Below are 20,485 nucleotides of genomic sequence, written 5' to 3' on the forward strand. Positions count from 1 at the left end.
CATGCCAGAAGCCCCTCCCACGCTGGACGCCGGCCCGGGGCACCTGCTGACCGTGCCGTTGCCCACAGTTCTGGGAGTCAGCCTCCCAGTCATCCCCGGAGACCTCTGGCATCAGCTCAGCCTCCAGCAGCACGTCCTCCTCCTCGGCCTCCACCACGCCCGTGGCCAGCACACGTACCCACAAGCGCTCCGTGTCCGGGGTCTGCAGCTACGGCTCCTCGCTGCCCCTCTACAACCAGCAGGTGGGCGACTCCTGCATCATCCGGGTGAGCCTGGACGTGGACAACGGCAACATGTACAAGAGCATCCTGGTGAGCTGGCAGGCCGCCCCGGGCAGCAGACCCGTTCTGACCGCCGTGGCCATCCCTGCCCCCTGCTGGAGCTGGCCTCCCAGTGGGCTGGTGAGCCGGGGGCCGCCCCGGGCACGCAGACCCGTTCTGACCGCCGTGGCCATCCCTGCCCCCTCCTGGAGCTGGCCTCCCAGTGGGGTGGGGAGGATGGAGGGTCAACCAGATGCAGGACTAAAGAGGCCAGTGCTGATCACCGATGCTGAGCAGTGCTGGGGGCAGTGGACCAGGGGTTTCAGCAGCAGTGGGGCAGGGCCTCTGTGGTAAAGGGTTTGAGTCAGGGAGGGGCATTATGCCTGGGGCTTGAGGGGAGCAGCAGGAGGCCCTGGGTTAGGAACCAGCATCGGGGGACAAGTCAGGGGGTCAGGGGAGTGTCAGGGACCTGCACCTGGGGGGAGGGAGGTGGGAGCCCCTGTAAGCTGGAGCAGAGGAGGACCAGCAGGGACCCCCCTCATCTCCCTGGGAGATGGGCAGGGAGGCCAGTTAGGAGGCTGCTGGGGCTGCACCAGGCTGGTGCTGGCAGTCTCAGACACCGGATATAATTTGAAGTTCTGACATCTAGCCAGCGCGAGTCGCCCACAAACACTGTGTGTACTGGGGGGCGGTCACTGGGGGAACTCCTCATTCTCCAGAATTCAGGCTGCTGATGAGCCATTTGCACACACCACCCCCACCACAACCCCCCTATCCACCCCCACTGGGTCAGGTGCCCCTTTTTAACACCGTCACCTGTGTGACCCTGTGTCCAAGGCCTGCCTGTGATCTGGCCCTCGGGATCAAGGCAGCAGGGGTCCACACTGTCCACCGCTACAGCCTGCAGGCCATGCAGGCCTGGCACGGAGGCGGCCACCGGGCATCCAGCCAGCTCTTCCTCTCCCCTCCAGGGCGGGACCAGATGCTGTCTGTACCCAGACCACATGGATACCATTGACCTGGGTGGGCGAGGTTGAGGGGAGCAGCCCCCCAGGGGCAGGCGGTTTCCCTAGATGGTGTGGCAGGAGGGGGCAGGCTTGAAGGAAATGGGGGGCAAGAGTGATTGGGAAAGACCCCTCGTCATCACATGAAGGCCTCCCCGGAGGAGCAGGAGAAGCTGGTGTGACCTACACGGACCCGGCGCCTGGCCAGAGGCTGTGAGCCGTGCGCACTGCGCGCTGAGACAGCTCTGAGGGCCCAGCCCAGACCCCTGCCCTGATGGCCCGTCCCCTGCTCCGTCCAGGTGACCAGCCAAGACAAGGCTCCGGCTGTAATCCGCAAGGCTATGGACAAACACAACCTGGATGAGGACGAGCCCGAAGACTATGAGCTGGTGCAGGTTATTTCAGATGATCGAAGTAAGTCAGGGCCGGCCGGGTGGGTGTTGGAGTGGGGGAGAAGCCGGGGGCGGGGGGAGTCACCATGCCCCAGGCCTGCCACCCCAGAAGGTCCCACCAGGGTCAAAGTGGGTTTTGTACAGACACTGACCTGCCTAGGGTCTCCCTATGGCCCCTGCTGGCCACTGGGCCCTGTCTCATGCCCTTCCCTGCTCCTGAACAGTCAGTGGCAGACCCCGATCAGTGCTGGCATTGTTGAAGAAGGGCGAGAAAAGGCTTTTCTCCTGGGGCAGGCAGCCAGATGGCTGAGTCCACAGGCCGTCCGAAGAGGCACTTTCTGGCTGAGATGGAAAGTGTGTCTTTCAGAGAGAACCTTGCCAGCCAGGACCAGAGCCTCGACTCTGAAAGGCCACGTGCCTGGGAGCCTGTGTGAGCCTGCTCTGGCTGCCGTGACAGGACACCACTGCAGTGGCTTCCGAGGCCCGGGTCAGGGCGCCAGCGTGGTCAGGTTCTGGTGAAGCCCCTCTTCTGGGTTCCTGGTGTCCCCACACAGTGGAAGGGGGTAGGGAGCTCTCTGGGGATCCTTTTTATAAGAGCAAACATCCCCTTCATGGGGCTCCACCCTCGTGACCTCATGGCCTCCCAAAGGCCCCACCTTCCAATCCCATCACCTTGGAAGCTGGAATTTCAGGGAATTTAGAGAGAACACAAGTTAGAGTTCGTAGCAGATACTGCACACAGAGACTACAGGGAAACAGCTCGGTATTCTAGAAAGGGGAGACGGGAAAAGACTGCAAGCGAGCACAGACTTGGAGCCAGACAGCGTCAGCTTGGAGACTTCCTTGGGAGGCAACTCACTAAAGTCCTTTGTGCCCGTGTTCCCATCCCGAGATAAAACAGGCAGTGAGCTAATCCATGTGTATGCGGGTTATATGCTCACGTATGTACGCATGCCGTCAACACAGCAGAACTGCAAATATTGTCGTCACTCTTACCATCTTTCCCATGAGCTGACCGCCCACGCACAGCCATTACCGACAGTTAGCAATGACCCCTACAGTCCCTAGAAAGTGTTATTAGTCGTTCAGTCATGTCTGACTCTTTGTGACCCCGTGGACTGTAGCCTGCCAGGCTTCTCTGTCCATGGAATTCTCCAGGCAAGAATGCTGGAGTGGGTAGCCTTTCCCTTCTCCAGGGGATCTTCCTGACCGAGGGATCGAATCTGGGTCTCCTGCACTGCAGGTGGATTCTTTACCATCTCAGCCACAGTCCCTGGAAGTTATTTTCTAAATCCTCTCTCACCTCCTTGCACCATTTTAGGTGAGGTGAACAGGGTGGGTGGGACTCGCCCATTTTACAGAAAAGGAAGACTGAGGCCTAACCAGGTTAAGGACTAGAGTAAGAGCCACACCATGGAGCCCAGAGCACACATTCCAGCCCAGCTGTGGGGAATAGCTGGCTCAAGGCAGAGGGGAGGGTGGGAAGCAGAGCCAAGAGCAGCTGCCTGCTGAGATCCTGGCGCCCAGGAGGTGTGGAAGCCTCCCTGCAACGCTGCTGTGGGCCAGGGGCAAACCCTGCTCTTCACAGAACCCCAGAGGCCTTGTCCTAAGTTGGGTGGGTTTCAGGGGAGGTGGTCTGGGTTCTGGAAAACTTACTCCACCTGGAGAATCCTGTTCATTGGAAGCAGCAGGGGACAGGACAGGACAACCCTTTGCCAACTGCAGGCTGGCTTTCTGGAGTCAGAGCCTGTTTTTAAACAAGAGTTGTTGGTTTCCATCGGTGCCTCAGTAAAACATCCCAGGCAGGTGTCATTAAGAGGGGTCCTTGGTGGCCCTGGAGTCGCACTGGGGCGCCTCATGTCTCTGGATCAGGCGTGCCCTCGGGCAGGGGTAATCAGAGCCCCTGATTGGGGCTCTCAAGTGGTGCGTGCTGTGGGGTTCCCGTAAGCCCAGCTGACCCTCTGCCCCTTCCTGACCAGAGCTGAAGATCCCTGACAATGCCAACGTGTTCTACGCCATGAACTCTACCGCCAACTATGACTTTGTCCTAAAGAAACGGACCTTCACCAAGGGGACAAAGGTCAGACATGGAGCCAGCTCGACCCTCCCCCGCATGAAGCAGAAGGGACTCAAGATTGCCAAGGGCATCTTCTGACCGGCCCTTAGCTGCCAGCCACAGAGCCGCCCTTTCCAGGGTCTGGCTAGCCAGGCAACTCAGCACTTACAGACTGGTGAGCCAGGCCAGGCGGACACCTCTGCCCGACCCGCCCAGCCCCGGCCACCCCCAGACTCCAGTCTCACCGCAGACCTCCCCCGCGGCCGGGATTGACGCCTCTGCCGACGGGCTGACCTGGCCTCCCATGGACCACCCGCTGCCTTAGGTGCCTTCTGCTGTCTGGAGCCGGAGGACTAGCTGAACCTTTGCCAAGGAGTGCGGCCAGTGGGCACCGAGCCCTGCCTGCCGCCGGGCCCGGCCCCCCGCGCACCGCCCACACACCCTCCCAGGTGGGGACCACTGCCCCCGTGCCCATGGGCACCCCCAGGGCACCCACTGCTCACCAGGTCTCACCACTGCAGTTCTCTCCTCCCACCATTCTGGCCTTGTCTCAGGCTGCACCAAAGATTCCATCATCAGGGCCAACCGAAGGCGAGAGGGTCTCACCCACTGCCCACTCCAGCCCTCCGCCGGGAGACGGGAGAGAGAGGCCGCCTTCACGGACCAGGCTCTGACTGGTGAGTGAGGATGGTCTCGGCTGAGTCCCACTGGTGTCGGATCTCCTGACCCTGCACGTGCTGCTCACCGCCGCATCCTGGGCTTAACAAGACCACACGAGACGGGGGTTAGTGGGAAAAGGAGGAACGGGGGGGAGGGAGGGGGACTGAATATTTGTATAAAAGGCGAAAAAATGTTTACCAGTTGGGGAGGGGCAATATTTATTTGTTGTAAATAGTAAATGCTAGACTTGAATCTTATATTAAAATCCTGTTTCTACTATAGCCTGAGAGTTGTGGTAAATTTGTTCTTTTCAGGGCCCGTGCTCATGTAAATGAGACACAGACTCTCACGTTCTGTGTTCAGGTAGGAAATCTGGCCGGGTTATTGGTCCATTTTGGGCAGGAAAAGCAAGAAGGGCCGGCCAGCCTTCTCAGGCTCTCTCTAGGAAACAGAGACGGTCACCTTTCACAGACCGTATATTCACTTCAGTATCTTTACACTGGGCCACACGCTGAGACAGCTGCTCAGAACCCCTGGTATTTGAATTTGGAAGTGCTTTCACATGGCATAGTGACAACCTACGGAATTCCGGTGTTTTAAAAAATAGCATTTTGATGGCTCGGAAGGCGGAGAATCTGCCGGTAGTGCAGGGACCATAGGAGATGCAGGTTCAGTCCCTACCCGGGCGTAGGAAATGACAACCCACTCCAGTATTCTCCCCTGAAAAAGTCCTACGGACAGAGGAACCCGGAGGGCAACAGTCCACGGGGTTGCAAAGAGTCAGACGCAGCTGGGCACAACAGAAAGTGATGGAGTGAGGGGCAGTCTCTCCATGGAAACAACGATTGAGCTGGGGGAAAGCTATCAGAATCAACAGTTTGGGGGCTCAGGAATGTTATCAGGCACAACACCCAGGAGAGTGCTTGAAGGAAGGCGATGCTGCTGAACCTCAGCTGTTATGGAACTCTGTGCCAGGTCACACACGCTGACCCCTGAATAAAGGGGCCAGAGGAGGCAGTGACTACACACAGCAAGGAATACCGGTCTTGCAAGAACAGCTGGGGAAAGTGACCGCAGAAATAGAAAACAGTAGCCCTCAGGCAACAAATGCAAATCCTGACGAGGGGAAGAATCTGATTTCCAGAGCTGCCAAGTTATAACACTCAGCATGCAGTTCTCAACAGATCACAGACCACATCAAGAAACCGAAAGTAGGGCTTGTTCACAGGAAAAAGGGAATTTGACAGAAACTATACCTGAGGACTGGAAGAAACACAAGCTGGAATCAAGATTGCCGGGAGAAATATCAATCACCTCAGATATGCAGATGACACCACCCTTATGGCAGAAAGTGAAGAGGAACTAAAAAGCCTCTTGATGAAAGTAAAAGAGGAGAGTGAAAAAGTTGGCTTTAAAGCTCAACATTCAGAAAACAAAGATCATGGCATCTGGTCCCATCACTTCATGGGAAATAGATGGGGAAACAGTGGAAATAGTGTCAGACTTTATTTTTGGGGGCTCCCAAATCACTGCAGATGGTGACTGCAGCCATGAAATTAAAAGGTGCTTACTCCTTGGAAGAGAAGTTATAACCAACCTAGATAGCATATTCAAAAGCAGAGACATTACTTTGCCAGCAAAGGTCTGTCTAGTCAAGGCTATGGTTTTTCCTGTGGTCATGTATGGATGTGAGAGTTGGACTGTGAAGAAGGCTGAACGCCAAAGAACTGATGTTTTGAACTGTGGTGTTGGAGAAGACTCTTGAGAGTCCCTTGGACTGCAAGGAGATCCAACCAGTCCATTCTGAAGGAGATCAGCCCTGGGATTTCTTTGGAAGGAATGATGCTAAAGCTGAAGCTCCAATACTTTGGCCACCTCATGCGAAGAGTTGACTCATTGGAAAAGACTCTCATGCTGGAAGGGATTGGGGGCAGGAGGAGAAGGGGCCGACAGAGGATGAGATGGCTGGATGGCATCACGGACTCGATGAACTTGAGTCTGAGTGAACTCCGGGAGTTGGTGATGGACAGGGAGGCCTGCCGTGCTGCGATTCATGGGATTGCAAAGAGTCAGACGTGACTGAGCGACTGAACTGAACTGATGATACCTGAGGAGGCTCAGATATTAAAATAATCACAGACATTGAGTGAACTTTCTTAAATATGCTCAGCTGAAAGAAACCATAGACAAGAAACTAAAGGTTATCAAGAGGACAATGTAAGAATATGTGGGGATTTAGTAAAAAGGTAGAAATGATAGGGACTTCCCTGGTGGTACAGTGGGTAACAGTCCGCCTGCCGATGCAGAGGACACAGGTTTGATCCCTGACCCAGGAAGCTCCCATGTGCTGCGGAGCAACCAAGTTCATGTGCCACAACTGCCGAGGCCATGCTCTGGAGCCCACAAGTCGCAACCACAGAGCCTGTGTGCCGAAACCCCCGTGCCCCAGTGGTGAAGCCCACACTCCTAGAGTCTGTGCTCGGCAAAGGGCGCAGCCGCTGCAGTGGGTGGCTCAAGCCCCGCAGCGGACAGGAACCCAAGCTCTCCACAGCGGGAGAAAGGCCCGAGCAAGCGAAGAAGGCCCGGTGCAGCCAAAAATTAAATGCATGCAATTTTACAGTAGAAATTCCAAAGAGAAACCAGATGGAGATTCTGGAGCTGAAAAGTACAGTAACTGAAGGAGATCGGCCCTGGGGTTTCTTTGGAAGGAATGATGCTAAAGCTGAAACTTCAGTACTTTGACCACCTCATGCGAAGAGTTGACTCATTGGAAAAGACTCACTAGAGGGGTTCACTGGCAGATTTGAGCAGGCAGAAGAAAGAATCCGTGAACTTGAAGTCAACAACTCGTGACCAGAGAAGAATTCATATATTTTTTGTTACCTGAACATTTATTGACCAGAGACATTTCAGTACACACTTACATGACAAGTCGCCGGCCAAGGGTGTTCATTTCGGCAAAAATTGCCTGGTCAGTAATGTCTTACCGCAATTGAAGTTATTCTGTCTGAGGAGCAGAAAGGAGAAAGGGGGAAGAAAATTGAACGGACTCAAGGGACTTTGGCAACGCCATCAAATGTAACAACATATGCATAATGAGAGTCCCAGAATAAGAGATTATTTGAAGAAATAACGGCTGAAAACATCTCAGATTTAATGAAAGACGTAAATCTACGCACTAAGAAGCTCAGTGAACTCCAAGCAAGATAAACTCAGCCACGCAAAACATATCACAACACAGTTGTTGAAAGACAAAGAGGAGATCTTGAAAGCAGCAAGAAAGAAAACAGTCCTGTGGAAGGACTGTCCCCAGTAAGATTAACAGCTGATATTTTTTCATCAGAAACCATGGCAACCAGGTGGCAGTGAAATTGTTGGGGTCCTTTAATGGACTGGAACCTGGCGGTCCGGAGTCGACAGTAAGAAAGTGAAAGAGAGAGAGAGAAAGAAAGACACGGGGACCCAAGCTCTGATGGAGCAGAGGTATTTTATTAGCAGAAATGCAGGCATATATCTTTAGTAAGATGATTACTCAGCTGTTACACAGGATGAAATATAGCCACAATATGGATAGTCTAATACATACAAGATAGCTGATGCTGAAAAGAGTCATTGAAGGGAGTTACTGAAAGGAATCCAAGTAGATACTGTTTCTCATGATCTCAGTCCGGAGAGCTGCGTGCAGCTCTACTTGTTCTTGGAATAGGAACTGATAAGGAACAGATAATTTATAAGAAACAGCACATAGGAATCCTCCTGTTAAACATTCCCTGACATTTCCCCCTTATTTATTTATAATTGTAAAAACAGTTCTGACCATTTGAGTTTGTTTAGTTTTAACAATCTTTGCATGAAGGCAATGGTAAACGACAAATATAATTGTCAAGACAATCACCAAAATTACAGTTCCAGACCCGATGCTATGAGTAATGTTTTGAAACCATCCTCATGGGTCTAGCCTAGATAATTGATCAGCTAGTTGTTCAGCTAAAGTTTTCAAATTAGTGGAAGAGGACAGATTTTTAGAAGAGGTTTCAGATATTTCTCTTTGTAAGCATTGTACATTCAGAGAGGCATTATCATGTATGTTTTGTAAATGAGATTTGATTTCTTCCCAGCCGTAGGCACTATTATTGAATTGAACAGGAGTAACACAAAATTGAGTCGAACTCTGATCACATTTTACATCACCTGTTTTTGTACATCTATTAATTGATCTCCAACCCATTTGATGGCTGTTTTTAGTTCCTGTATTTCATCTTGAATACCCTCATCTGTTGGAGCCTGAGAGGCCCACATAGTATGAGCATCTTTAGTCCAATTTTGGATAAAATTATGTGTTTGGATTTAGGTTTGTAAAGCAACGCCAGTGACGGCAGCAGTGGTGCAAATAGTTATTAATCCCAAAATGCCAAGAACCAGCCATCCAACGAATCGTTTAGATCACCGGAGCAGTTTAGTAAGTAACTTGGAAGCAAGTCCAGCCGTGGGGCCTTCTTCCCAGGGCCGCTGGAGATTTATTGGTAACCACAGACTACGTCGAGATTGAAGAATCAAAAGGGAATCATTTCTTAAGGAAACAGAAGAGTTAAGTATATAATTTGCAATTTATACAAGTTACAGAACGTAAAGTCTTATTGAATTGTAAGCTTCCTATAGCTAGAACAAAAGGGAGTGGAACATAGGCATGTATAAGATATGATTGATTATAGCGGAAGAAATAATGACGACGATTGGTCCCTGTGAAATGTCCGGGCCGAGTCCCAAGTTCTTTGGTGCTCGCAACAAGTTTCCAGGTGTCCCATTGTTCAGGCCCAATCTGTTTATCAAGGACGATTCGAGGATGAGGGGGGCCATTCCACCATCAAGCCACCCAAGAAGTCCTCTGTCACGGTAATGGTCCATTGTAGTGTTAGTAACCTTCTACGCTATTTGAGTAGCATAATCACACACAGTGCTGTTAATATCATCTGAGCAGTTAGATAACCACATACCATGGGGTCCCCAATCGACAACTGTATGATTAGCCACAAACATTAATTTTCCTGATTTGGCCTGACATTTGTCCCAACAAACAGGAGTATATTTAAAGTTCTCATTAGTAAACCCTCTGCATAGTGTTCTTCTTTCCCTAATTCTTTCCCTAAAGTTTCAGTAGTATAAACATGGTTCACGGACAAAGAAAGGGCAGTAGATAATCCAAGCAATGTGTGGAAGTTCCTTTTTGGAGGCAGGACGAAAGCCCATGTTTGTCGACTGACATGAATACATCGTTTTGTTGGGCCCATGCATAAAGGAAGGATTTCGTAGCCTACAGAAACGTTAATTAGTCTTCCTTCTTCCTCAGGATGAGAGGGGCCCTCCAAGCTCCAAGGAGCAGGCGTATATGTTGAGTCATGAGTGGATATGATTGGTCCTCTATCTGTCCATTCTATAACCTGCAATAAAAGGGAGGGGGGTTAGGTATATAAGCCCAATAAGTGTGATCAATCACATCAGCCTGAGCGGGGGGAGCAAAAGCAAGCAAAGCAAGCATAGCGACAAAAATATTTTCAGGATTCTGAGGCATTCCCTGTTGAGAAATCAGATTTTCGGCTTGATTAGTAAGGGTTTTTATCTGTCCCCAAGTAGGGAGATCATAAGGTCGAGGACATGGAGTGCAGCGTTTTTTGGAAATTTTTAAAGTCGCCATGGCTTGTATGGAATTTCTTCCTCTTGGGGTTTTTGTTGTTTCGTCTCTAGTTTGAACGCCGGGGGCCCCCTTAGGTCAAATCTTCCAAAGAGGAAGCCATGTGAGTCCGTTGGATCCACCTGCAGAAATACAAGCATACCCCTTTCCCTGAAAGATTAGTTTCCTAGATTTCCATTGATTAGTTAACCCGTCTTGATACCAAATGGGCAAAGGAAGGGAGGTGTCCTGCATTGTCTTGAAATGTTTTTCTGCTTTTGTCAAAATATCTCCTTGCGGTACGTTTAAAAAATTTAAAACAAATAAAGCTATATTAACAATAGTTATATGGAGAAGGAAATGGCAGCCCACTCCATTATTCCTGCCTGGAGAATCCCAGGGACAGAGGAGCCTGGTGGGCTGCCGTCTGTGGGGTCGCACAGAGTCAGACATGACCGAAGCGACTTAGCAGCAGCAGCAAGTCTCCCGTATTAGCAGTTGAGTTCTTTACCACTAGTGCCACTGAGGAAGCCCTCCTTCCAAGTGTTGTTCAGGTGCTCACTTGTGTCTCTTTGTGACCCCATGGAGGGCAACGTGCCAGGCCTCCGTGTCCTTCACCATCTAGTATACTCTAAGATAATTTTATTAAAATTGTACTGAAATTAAAAAAAAACAAACAATAGTTATAGGCTTAAAAAATATATTGTGTTAGAATCTAGTAAAGTCTGCTCTGGGTAAGGAAGATGAACATGTTCCTGGGCTTTCCCCCGTATTTAATTTTTCATTTGTAGTTTTAGTGTGTAATGTGTTTGTTTAATTATGTCTTGTGTTTGTGGATTATAAGGAATATCTACAATCTGTTTAATAGAGAATGAATATAAAAATTTTTTGAACTGCTTAGAAATATAGGCAGCGCCATTGTCTGTTTTTATAGAATTAGGTGTTCTCATTATTGCAAAGTAAGCTAACAGGTGGGTTATAACATACCGTGTAGTTTCACCTCGGAGAGGTGTGGCCCATTTACAAGAAGAATTTGTATCGACATGGAAGAAGGAAGAGGAAGAAAATTCAGGGCAATGAGTTACATCCATGTGCCATAAAATTCTCTCTCATTTGTTATAAACCTTTTTTATATTTTGGTATTTATCATTTTATTTGTTATACCTTATACCTTTTTATTAAAAATATACATCTTATTTTTCTTTAGCAACCATGAAGTGTCTTGTATATGAGCATTTTATAGATTGGTGAATATGTTTATTATATATTTATTTTAATAAATATATTATATAAAAATATAGTATATGTTATATAATATATTTATTAATAGTCTAAAATCTCTGTAAGAAAAACTTTCTGTAAGAGGAAGTTAATGTTCAGTAGTTAATGTTTTAAAATCTTATTTTATTTGGAAATGACCTAGCTATTTAATAAACTTTTATTATTTAGTTTAGTACAATTCTAAAAATTTAAGTTACCCTAATCCTAAGAGATTATTTTAGATTATAATAATAGATTATTTTATTAAAATATAATTATTTTTAATAGAGTTTATCTAAAGTTTTCATCTCATTTATATGTTTATATATATATAAAGAGTTACCCTTTTGTTGACAAATTTAGTTTACCTTAGGTGAATAGGTGAAGTCGCTCAGTCGTGTCCGACTCTTTGCGACCCCATAGATTGTAGCCTACCAGGCTCCTCCGTCCATGAGATTTTCCAGGCAAGAGTATTGGAGTGGGTTGCCATTTCCTTCTCCAGAGGATCTTCCCAACCCAGGGATCGAACCCGGGTCTCCCACATTGTAGGCAGATGCTTTACCACCTGAGCCACCAGGGAAGCCTTAAGTTTACCTTAAACCTAGGCATAATAAAAGTATTACATAATATTGATGACTCTGCGACCCTGTGAATCGCAGCACGCCAGGTCACCCTGTCCATCACCAACTCCCAGAGTTTACTCAAACTCATGTGTATCGAGTCGGTGATGCCATCCAGCCATCTCATCCTCTGTCGGCCCCTTCTCCTCCTGCCCCCAATCCCTCCCAGCATCAGGGTCTTTTCCAACGAGTCAACTCTTCACATGAGGTGGCCAAAGTATTAGAGTTTCAGCTTTAGCATCATTCCTTCCAAAGAACACCCAGGACTGATCTCCTTTCAGATGGACTGGTTGGATCTCCTTGCAGTCCAAGGGACTCTCAAGAGTCTTCTCTAACACCACAGTTCAAAAGCATCAATTCTTTGGTGCTCAGCTTTCTTCGCAGTCTAACTCTCACATCCACACATGACCACTGGAAAAACCATAGCATTGACTAGATGGACCTTTGTTGGCAAAGTAATGTCTCTGCTTTTCAATATGCTATCTAGGTTGGTCATAACTTTCCTTCCAAAGAGTAAGCATCTTTTAATTTCATGGCTAAAGGGTGTAAAGGTATATTTAAAAAGCAATCTTGTAAATCATTAATAATAATGTGCCAATTTTGAGGAATAGTAGTAGGTGATGGGATCCCTGGTTGTAATGCACCCATGGGTTTCATAGATGCGTTAATTTTTCTAAGGTCTGTTAAGAGATGCTATTTGTTAGATTTCTTTTTACAACACAAATAGAGTTCCAAGGAGAGTAAGATTCCTCAATATATTTTAATTCTAATTGTGTGTCTATAAGTTCTTTCAGTTAAGTTCAGTCACTCAGTCATGTCCGACTCTGCAACCCCATGAATCGCAGCATGCCGGGCCTCCCTGTCCATCACCAACTCCCAGAGTTTACTCAAATTCATGTGCTTTGAGTCGGTGATGCCATCCAGCCATCTCATCCTCTGTCGGCCCCTTCTCCTCCTGCCCCCAATCCCTCCCAGCATCAGGGTCTTTTTCAATGAGTCAACTCTTTGCATGAGGTGGCTAAAGTATTGGAGCTTCAGCTTTAGCATCAGTCCTTTCAAAGAACACCCAGGACTGATCTCCTTTAGAATGGACTGGTTGGGTCTCCTTGCAGTCCAAGGGACTCTCAAGAGTCTTCTCCAACACCACAGTTCAAAAGCATCAATTCTTTGGTGCTCAGCTTTCTGCGCAGTCCAACTCTCACGTCCATACATGACTACTGGAAAAACCATAGCCTTGACTAGACGGACCTTTGCTGGCAAAGTAATGTCTCTGCTTTTGAATATGCTATTTAGGTTGGTCATAACTTTCCTTCCAAGGAGTAAGCGTCTTTTAATTTCATGGCTGCAATCACCATCTGCAATGATTTTGGAGCCCCCCAAAATAAAGTCTGACACTGTTTCCACTGTTTCCCCATCTATTTCCCATGAAGTGATGGGACCAGATGTTCTTTAGTAGCCTGTAATTTTTCTTTCATAAGGGGCCATTGCTCTAAATAGGCTCGTCATTCTTCTAAGTTATTTTAATAATTGCTTTGTTTGTTAAATGAGCAGTGGCCCCTAGAAAAATGTGGAGTGTATATCTGAGTTTGCCATTGCATAGGAAGTCCTTTACTGTTAAATTAAGGGGTGCATCTATCACATAAAGTCTTAACGTTGTAGGCTGGCCTTTTGGTCCTTCATATGGGTAGATTTGAACATTTTGATAAATTTCTTGTACTTTGGTTTGAGAAATTTCTGCAATTTGGCGAGAGATTTTTTGTATAGGCCGGGATTTGGGCCATAAATGTTTGGAAATAATAGTAATATTAGATCCAGTGTCGAGGAGACCAGAAAATCTTTTACCATTAATTTTGATATCTATATTTGGTCGGGCATATTCAGATACCAGTGATGTCCCTAAGGATTGTTTTTGATCTGTACTGCTGAATCTGCCTGTGTGTACATCATTAGAGGAGTTAATAGAAATGTAAGGCAAAAGAAGTCACTGAGCAATTTTGTCCCCCTTTCTGAATTGCCATAGAATCTGAGATGACATCATGGTTTGAATCTTTCCTTTATAATCTGAATTAATTACTTCAGGGCGAACAGCAATTTCTTTAGAGGTCAAAATAGATTGGCCAAGTAAAAGACCGATGGTTTGTAGGGTCAGGGGCCCCAAAAGTCCGGTAGGTATTCTAGAAGGGACTGCTTGAGGGTAAAGGAAAAAATCATTTAGGGCTGGTATATCGTCGGCAGCACTGCCGGATGTTGAGGGTTTGAGGGAAAAGATAGAATCTGCCCCCGGTTTTTGTTGTAGGGTTCCTGGGGGCATCCCCTGTTTGGAGTTTCCTGGAATAGGTTTTCCTTCAATATCAAATTTAGATTTACAATCTTTGGCCCAATGCATTCCTCTGCGTCAGCGAGGGCAGATTCTTGGAGGTTTTTTATTAGCCTTCTTAAGTGGTTTTTATCTCCACATGTAAAGCATCCTTCATTTCCCTTTCTAAAGGCAATAGCCATTGTCTCAGCTAGCATTTGCATCTGAGATTCTGATCCTAGATTGCGACACGCCTTCAAATAATCAATAATAGTCCCAGTCTCACGAAGTGGAGCATAGCTGTTTGATATTCCTGATTTGCATTCACGTAAGCAAGTGATTTCTCTAGCTGTTTTTTTGGCTTCTTCTCCGATTACAGTACGGGAAATAGCAGTTTCTAATCTAGCTAAAAAACCAACATAACTTTTATTGCTGCTGCTGCTGCTGCTGCTAAGTCGCTTCAGTCGTGTCTGACTCTGTGCGACCCCACGGACTGCAGCCCACCAGGCTCCGCCGTCCCTGGGATTCTCCGGGCAAGAACACTGGAGTGGGTTGCCATTTCCTTCTCCGAAGCAGGAAAGTGAAAACCAGCATAACTTTCATTAGGTCTTTGTGATACTTTAGTGTAGCTACCTGTAGGCTCTCCTTGAGGAGTAATTCGATCCCAAGCTTGAAGGGCCACTGTTTTTAATTGTTCATATAATAAGGGAGGGCATTGTATTTGAGCTTCTTTGGTATCAAATTGCTTGGCGCCAGGTAACGTTTCAAAAGTAATTTGGTTTTGGGGAGTGGCAGCTCGAGCATTCTTGTTAGCATGATCTCTGGCTTTATCATGAAACCACATGGTCCATTGAAGATATTCTCCTGGCTTAAGGGGAGCTTTTATTAAAGTTCGCCAATCATAGGGAGTAACGTTTCCAATAGAAGATGCCACAGCATTTAGAAGCTCTTTAGTAAAAGGCGAATGTGGGCCATACATAATTATAGCCCTTTTCATTTGTTGCGTGTAAAGAAGATTAATACTGTCATATTGAGGTATTATGTGTCCTTGAGCATCAGGATTTCTTAAAACTGGAAAGGCAGAGAAACCATCGACTTCAGAGATTTCTGATTGCAAAGAGCCTCTGCCGTGGAGGAGAGTAAGTGCTGATTTTTTGGCAAATATGAGTCTGTGTTGAGGACTTACTGTTATCTAAAAAAGTATTGCCGGTTTTGGTGTCAAAAGGTGTCTCAGGAGAGTTGTTATCAGAACTATTAGGTTCTAGCAAAGAAGAGACTTTTGGAGTTGTGCTTGTTGGCAGAGGAGGAGAATTTGGAGTAGCCAGGATAGGATTAGTGAGAAAATTTTGAAATATTTTATGTTGTTTTAATTGGGCTTTTTGTAAAGTTTTATCATTTAAATTATATTCATGTAATAGGTGTTCTATCTGTTGTTGAATATTGAGAGGGTTAGAATTTACCTTGAAATGGCAGAATTACAGCTTTAATGAGAGCCCATAGGGGCCAGAAATCAACTGGAATATTTTTTCCCTGTTTGGTGTCTCGTTCAACATTTCCTTTGACCTGGTGCCAAATTTCTAAATCAAAATTGACCACTGTTTGAAAGCAAGTCTCTATTCATTGGCACGAAACCAAGAGTCCCTGAGCTTAAACAAATGGTGAAGTAAGCAGAGAAATGATGGGGCTTTCCAGCCGCTTGACCCGTGTCTTAGTACTTAACGACCTCAATAGGTCGGTGAGTCACTCCGGCCAAAATGCCACGTATGCCAGGGTCCTGTTTCTGGGTGCCACTTGTTGGGGTCCTTTAATGAACCGGAACCTGGCGGTCCGGAGTCGACAATAAGAAAGTGAAAGAGAGAGAGAGAGAAATAAAGAAAGAGAGAGAGAGAGAAAGAAAGGCATGGGGACCCAAGCTCTGATGGAGCAAAGGTATTTTATTAGCAGAAATGCAGGCTTATATATCTTTAGTAAGATGATTACTCAGCTATTACACAGGATGAAATTTTATCAATAGCCACAATATGGATAGTCTAATACATACAAGGTTGCTGATGCTGAAAAGAGTCATTGAAGGGAGTTACTGAAAGGAATCCACGCAGATACTGTTTCTCATGATCTCAGTCCTGAGAGCTGCGAGCAGCTCTACTTGTTCTTGGAATAGGAACTGATAAGGAACAGAGAGTTTTTGAGAAACAGCACATAGGAATCCTCCTGTTAAACATTCCCTGACATAACATAACATATTTCAAATGTTGGAAGAAAAAGAATTCTATATCCAGTAAACTATCCTTTAAGGATGAAAGGAAATCAAGCTGTTGCCAGATAAACAAAGTTAGGGGAGTCTATTATGAATAGTTGTGCCTACAAGAAATTCTGAAGGGAGCCCTTTAGGCCAAATGAAAAAGCCCTCGACGGTAACTCAAAGCCATGTGAAAAAGTAAAGAACACTAGGAAAAGTAACGGATTGGTAATTCTAAAAGCCTCTATTGTTGCACTTTTGTTTGTACCTTTTTTCCCTGTGTGACTTAAAATGCAAATTCAGAGACTTTCATGGTGGTCCAGTGGTTAAGACTCCACGCTCGCAATGCAGGGGGTCCAGGTTTGATCCCTGGTCAGGGAGTTAGCTCCCACATGTCTCAAGGGAAGATCAAAGAATCTGAGGGCTGCAGCCAAGACCTGGCACAGCCAAAGAAACAAACATTTTTTAAAAAAGAAAGAAAATGCCTTGAGACAAATGAAAACAAGAGCAAAGCATAACAAAACTTACCGGATACAGAAAAAGTAGTGCAAAGAGGGAATTTTACAGCTTTCCACACCCACATTAAAAAATAAGTCTTCAAATCAGTAACCTGACTATACACTTAAAGAATTAGAAAAAGAGCAAACGAAACTCCAAGCTAACTGAAGGAAGAAGACGATAAAATGTCAGTGGAGAGAAACAAAACGGAACATAGGAAAATAGAGAAAAGTCAGCAAAACCAAACCTTGATTCTTTGGGGAAAAAATTGACAAAATCGGCATTCAACTTACTAAAATCTGAAATGAAAGTGGGAATATCATCACTGACTTTACAGAAATAAGGGTTATAAGAGAATACTAGGACTTGCCTGGCAGTCCAGTGGTTAAGAATCTGCCTGCCAATGCCGGGGACATAGGTTCGATCCTCGGTCCAGGAAGATCCCACATGCCGCGGGGCAACTTAAGTTTTTGTGCTCCACCACTGCTGAGCCTGAGCTCCAGAGCACACAAGCTGCAACTTCAGAGCCCACGTGCTGCAACTGCTGAAGCCAGGTGTGCCTAGAGCCTGTGTTTAGCAACAAGAGAAGACACCGCAATGAGAAACCCACGCACCACAGCTGGAGAGTAGCCCCTGCTCTCTGCAACTAGAGAGAGCCCACGTGCAGCAACAGAAGACCCAGCACAGCCAAAAATAATCAATAAATCTTTAAAGAAGAAAGACTTGAAAAAAGAATACCACGCACAATTGTATGCCAACAATATGCGTGGGAATATTATTCAGTGTAAAAAGGAATGGAGTTGTGACTCATGCTACAACATGGACGGGCCTTGAAAACACAGGTTCCACTTGTAAGAAACATCTGGAATAAGCAAATTGATTGGAACAGAAACGAGAATAGATTACCAAGGGTGGGGGCGGAGGGAAGATGGAGAGTTAATTCTTAATGAGTATAAAGTTTCTGTTTGGGGTGATGGTTGCTCAACAGTGTGAGTGGAATTAATGGCACTGAATCATCCTTTTAAAAATATAATATTGATTTATTATCTAATTAATATTTCAATAAATGTTTATAAAATTAGCATTTTATGTTGTGAAAGTGAAGTCGTTCAGTCGTGTCCGACTCTTTGCGACCCCATGGACTGTAGCCTACAGGCTCCTCCATCCATGGGATTTTCCAGGAACAAATACTGGAGTGGGTTGCCGTTTCCTTCTCCAGGAGATCTTCCCAACCCAGGGACTGAACCCGGGTCTCCCACATTGTAGGCAGACGCTTTACCGTCTGAGCCACCAGGGAAGTCACAAAACCATATCTTCCCTGACTGGGAATCGAACCTGGGCCACAGTGGTGAAAGTGACGAATCCTAGCCCCTAGACCACCAGGACGTGGGGTAGCTCCTCCTGGCCGTTCCTGCACCATCACAGCTCCCTTCGGGCATGGGGTCCTCCCAGCTTCTGCCCCTGACCTCGGATGTGGGGTAGCTCCACTTGGCTGCAGCGGCCTGGAGGAGCTACCCTGCGTCTGAGGTCAGGGGTGGCAGCCAAGAGTGCCAGGCTGCAACAGCACAGGAGCAGCCAAGAGGAGCTACCCCCAACCCGAGGTCAGGGCCAGCAGCTGGGAGGAGCTACCCTCTGCCCGAGGCCAGCATCGGTGGCCAGGAGGAGCTACCCCACGTCCAAGGAGTGGTGGCTGCACAGGCGCAGGAGGGCCTAGAGGAGCTATCCCACGTTCAAGGTCAGAAGGGGCGGTGGTGAGGAGATACCCCTCGTCCAAGGTAAGGAGCAGTGGGTGTGCTTTGCTGGAGCAGCCTGGAGCAGCTGTGAAAAGATACCCCACGTCCAAGGTAAGAGAAACCCAAGTAAGATGGTAGGCGTTGCAAGAGGGCATCAGAGGGCAGACACACTGAAACCATACTCACAGAAAACTAGTCAATCTAATCACACTAGGACCACAGCCTTGTCTAACTCAATGAAACCAAGCCATGCCCACGGGGCAACCCAAGATGGGAGGGTCATAAAGGGAATGGCAAGCCACTTCAGTATTCTTGCCTTGAGAACCCCATGAACAGTATGAAAAGGCAAAATGATGGGATTCTGAAAGAGGAACTCTCCACGTCAGTAGGTGCCCAATATACTACTGGAGATCAGTAGAGAAATAACTCCAGAAAGAATGAAGGGATGGAGCCAAAGCAAAAACAATACCCAGCTGTGGATGTGACTGATGATAGAAGCAAGGTCCGATGCTGTAAAGAGCAATATTGCATAGGATCCTGGAATGTCAGGTCCATGAATCAAGGCAAACTGGAAGTGGTCAAACAGGAGATGGCAAGAGTGAATGTTGACATTCTAGGAATCAGCGAACTAAAAGGACTGGGATGGGTGAATTTAACTCAGATGACCATTATATGTACTACTGTGGGCAGGAATCCCTCAGAAGAAATGGAGTAGCCATCATGGTAAACAAAAGAGTCTGAAATGCAGTACTTGGATGCAATCTCAGAAACGACAGAATGATCTCTGTTTGTCTCCTAAGGCAAACCATTCAATATCACGGTAATCCAAGTCTATGCCCCAACCAGTAATGCTGAAGAAGCTGAAGTTGAACGGTTCTATGAAGACCTACAAGACCTTTTAGAACTAACACCCAAAAAAGATGTCTTTTTCATGATAGGGGACTGGAATGCAAAAGTAGGAAGTCAGGAAAACGCCTGGAGTAACAGGCAAATTTGGCCTTGGAACGCAGAATGAAGCAGGGCAAAGACTAATAGAGTTTTGCCAAGAAAATGCACTGGTCATAGCAAACACCCTCTTCTAACAACACAAAAGAAGACTCTACACATGAACTTCACCACATGGTCAACACTGAAATCAGATTGATTATATTCTTTGCAGCCAAAGATGGAGAAGCTCTATACAGTCAGCAGAAGCAAGACCAGGAGCTAACTGTGGCTCAGACTATGAACTCCTTATTGCCAAATTCAGACTTAAATTGAAGAAAGTAGGGGAAACCACTAGACCATTCAGGTATGATCTAAATCAAATCCCTTATGATTCTACAGTGGAAGTGAGAAATAGATTTAAGGGCCTAGATCTGATAGATAGAGTGCCTGATGGACTATGGACTGAGGTTCGTGACATTGTACAGGAGACAGGGATCAAGACCATCCCCACGGAAAAGAAATGCAAAAAAGCAAAATGGCTATCTGGGGAGGCCTTACAAATAGCTGTGAAAAGAAGAGAGGCAAAAAGCAAAGGAGAAAAAGAAGATATAAGCATCTGAATGCAGAGTTCCAAAGAATAGCAAGAAGAGATAAGAAACACTTCCTCAGCAATCAATGCAAAGAAACAGAGGAAAAGAACAGAATGGGAAAGACTAGAGATCTCCTCAAGAAAATTAGAGATACCAAAGGAACATTTCATGCAAAGATGGGCTCAATAAAGGACAGAAATGGTATAGACCTAACAGAAGCAGAAGATATTAAGAAGAGGTGGCAAGAATACACAGAAGAATTGTACAAAAAGATCTTCATGA

The 20,485-nt window shown here is 46.7% G+C and overlaps 1 protein-coding gene across 21 annotated transcripts in view; it reads left to right on the plus strand.

The window, feature by feature from the left end:
• The window catches only part of RALGDS (ral guanine nucleotide dissociation stimulator), a 48,551-nt gene extending 43,898 nt beyond the window's left edge, over positions 1-4,653 (plus strand). For 15 of the 21 annotated variants that reach the window (XM_069579973.1, XM_069579974.1, XM_069579970.1 and 12 more), the window contains exons 16-18: positions 69-311; positions 1,564-1,678; positions 3,636-4,653. In XM_069579973.1, coding sequence (XP_069436074.1) covers positions 69-311; positions 1,564-1,678; positions 3,636-3,811 — 534 coding nt within the window. In that variant the 3' untranslated portion in view covers positions 3,812-4,653. The remainder of the gene's footprint in view (positions 1-68; positions 312-1,563; positions 1,679-3,635) is intronic. The other 6 variants (XR_011255078.1, XR_011255077.1, XR_011255076.1 and 3 more) reach the window with 1 other exon arrangement.
• Positions 4,654-20,485: the final 15,832 nt, after the last annotated feature.

This window comes from Ovis canadensis, chromosome 3, assembly GCF_042477335.2.
Source record: "Ovis canadensis isolate MfBH-ARS-UI-01 breed Bighorn chromosome 3, ARS-UI_OviCan_v2, whole genome shotgun sequence".
Classification (NCBI taxonomy): Eukaryota; Metazoa; Chordata; class Mammalia; order Artiodactyla; family Bovidae; genus Ovis; species Ovis canadensis.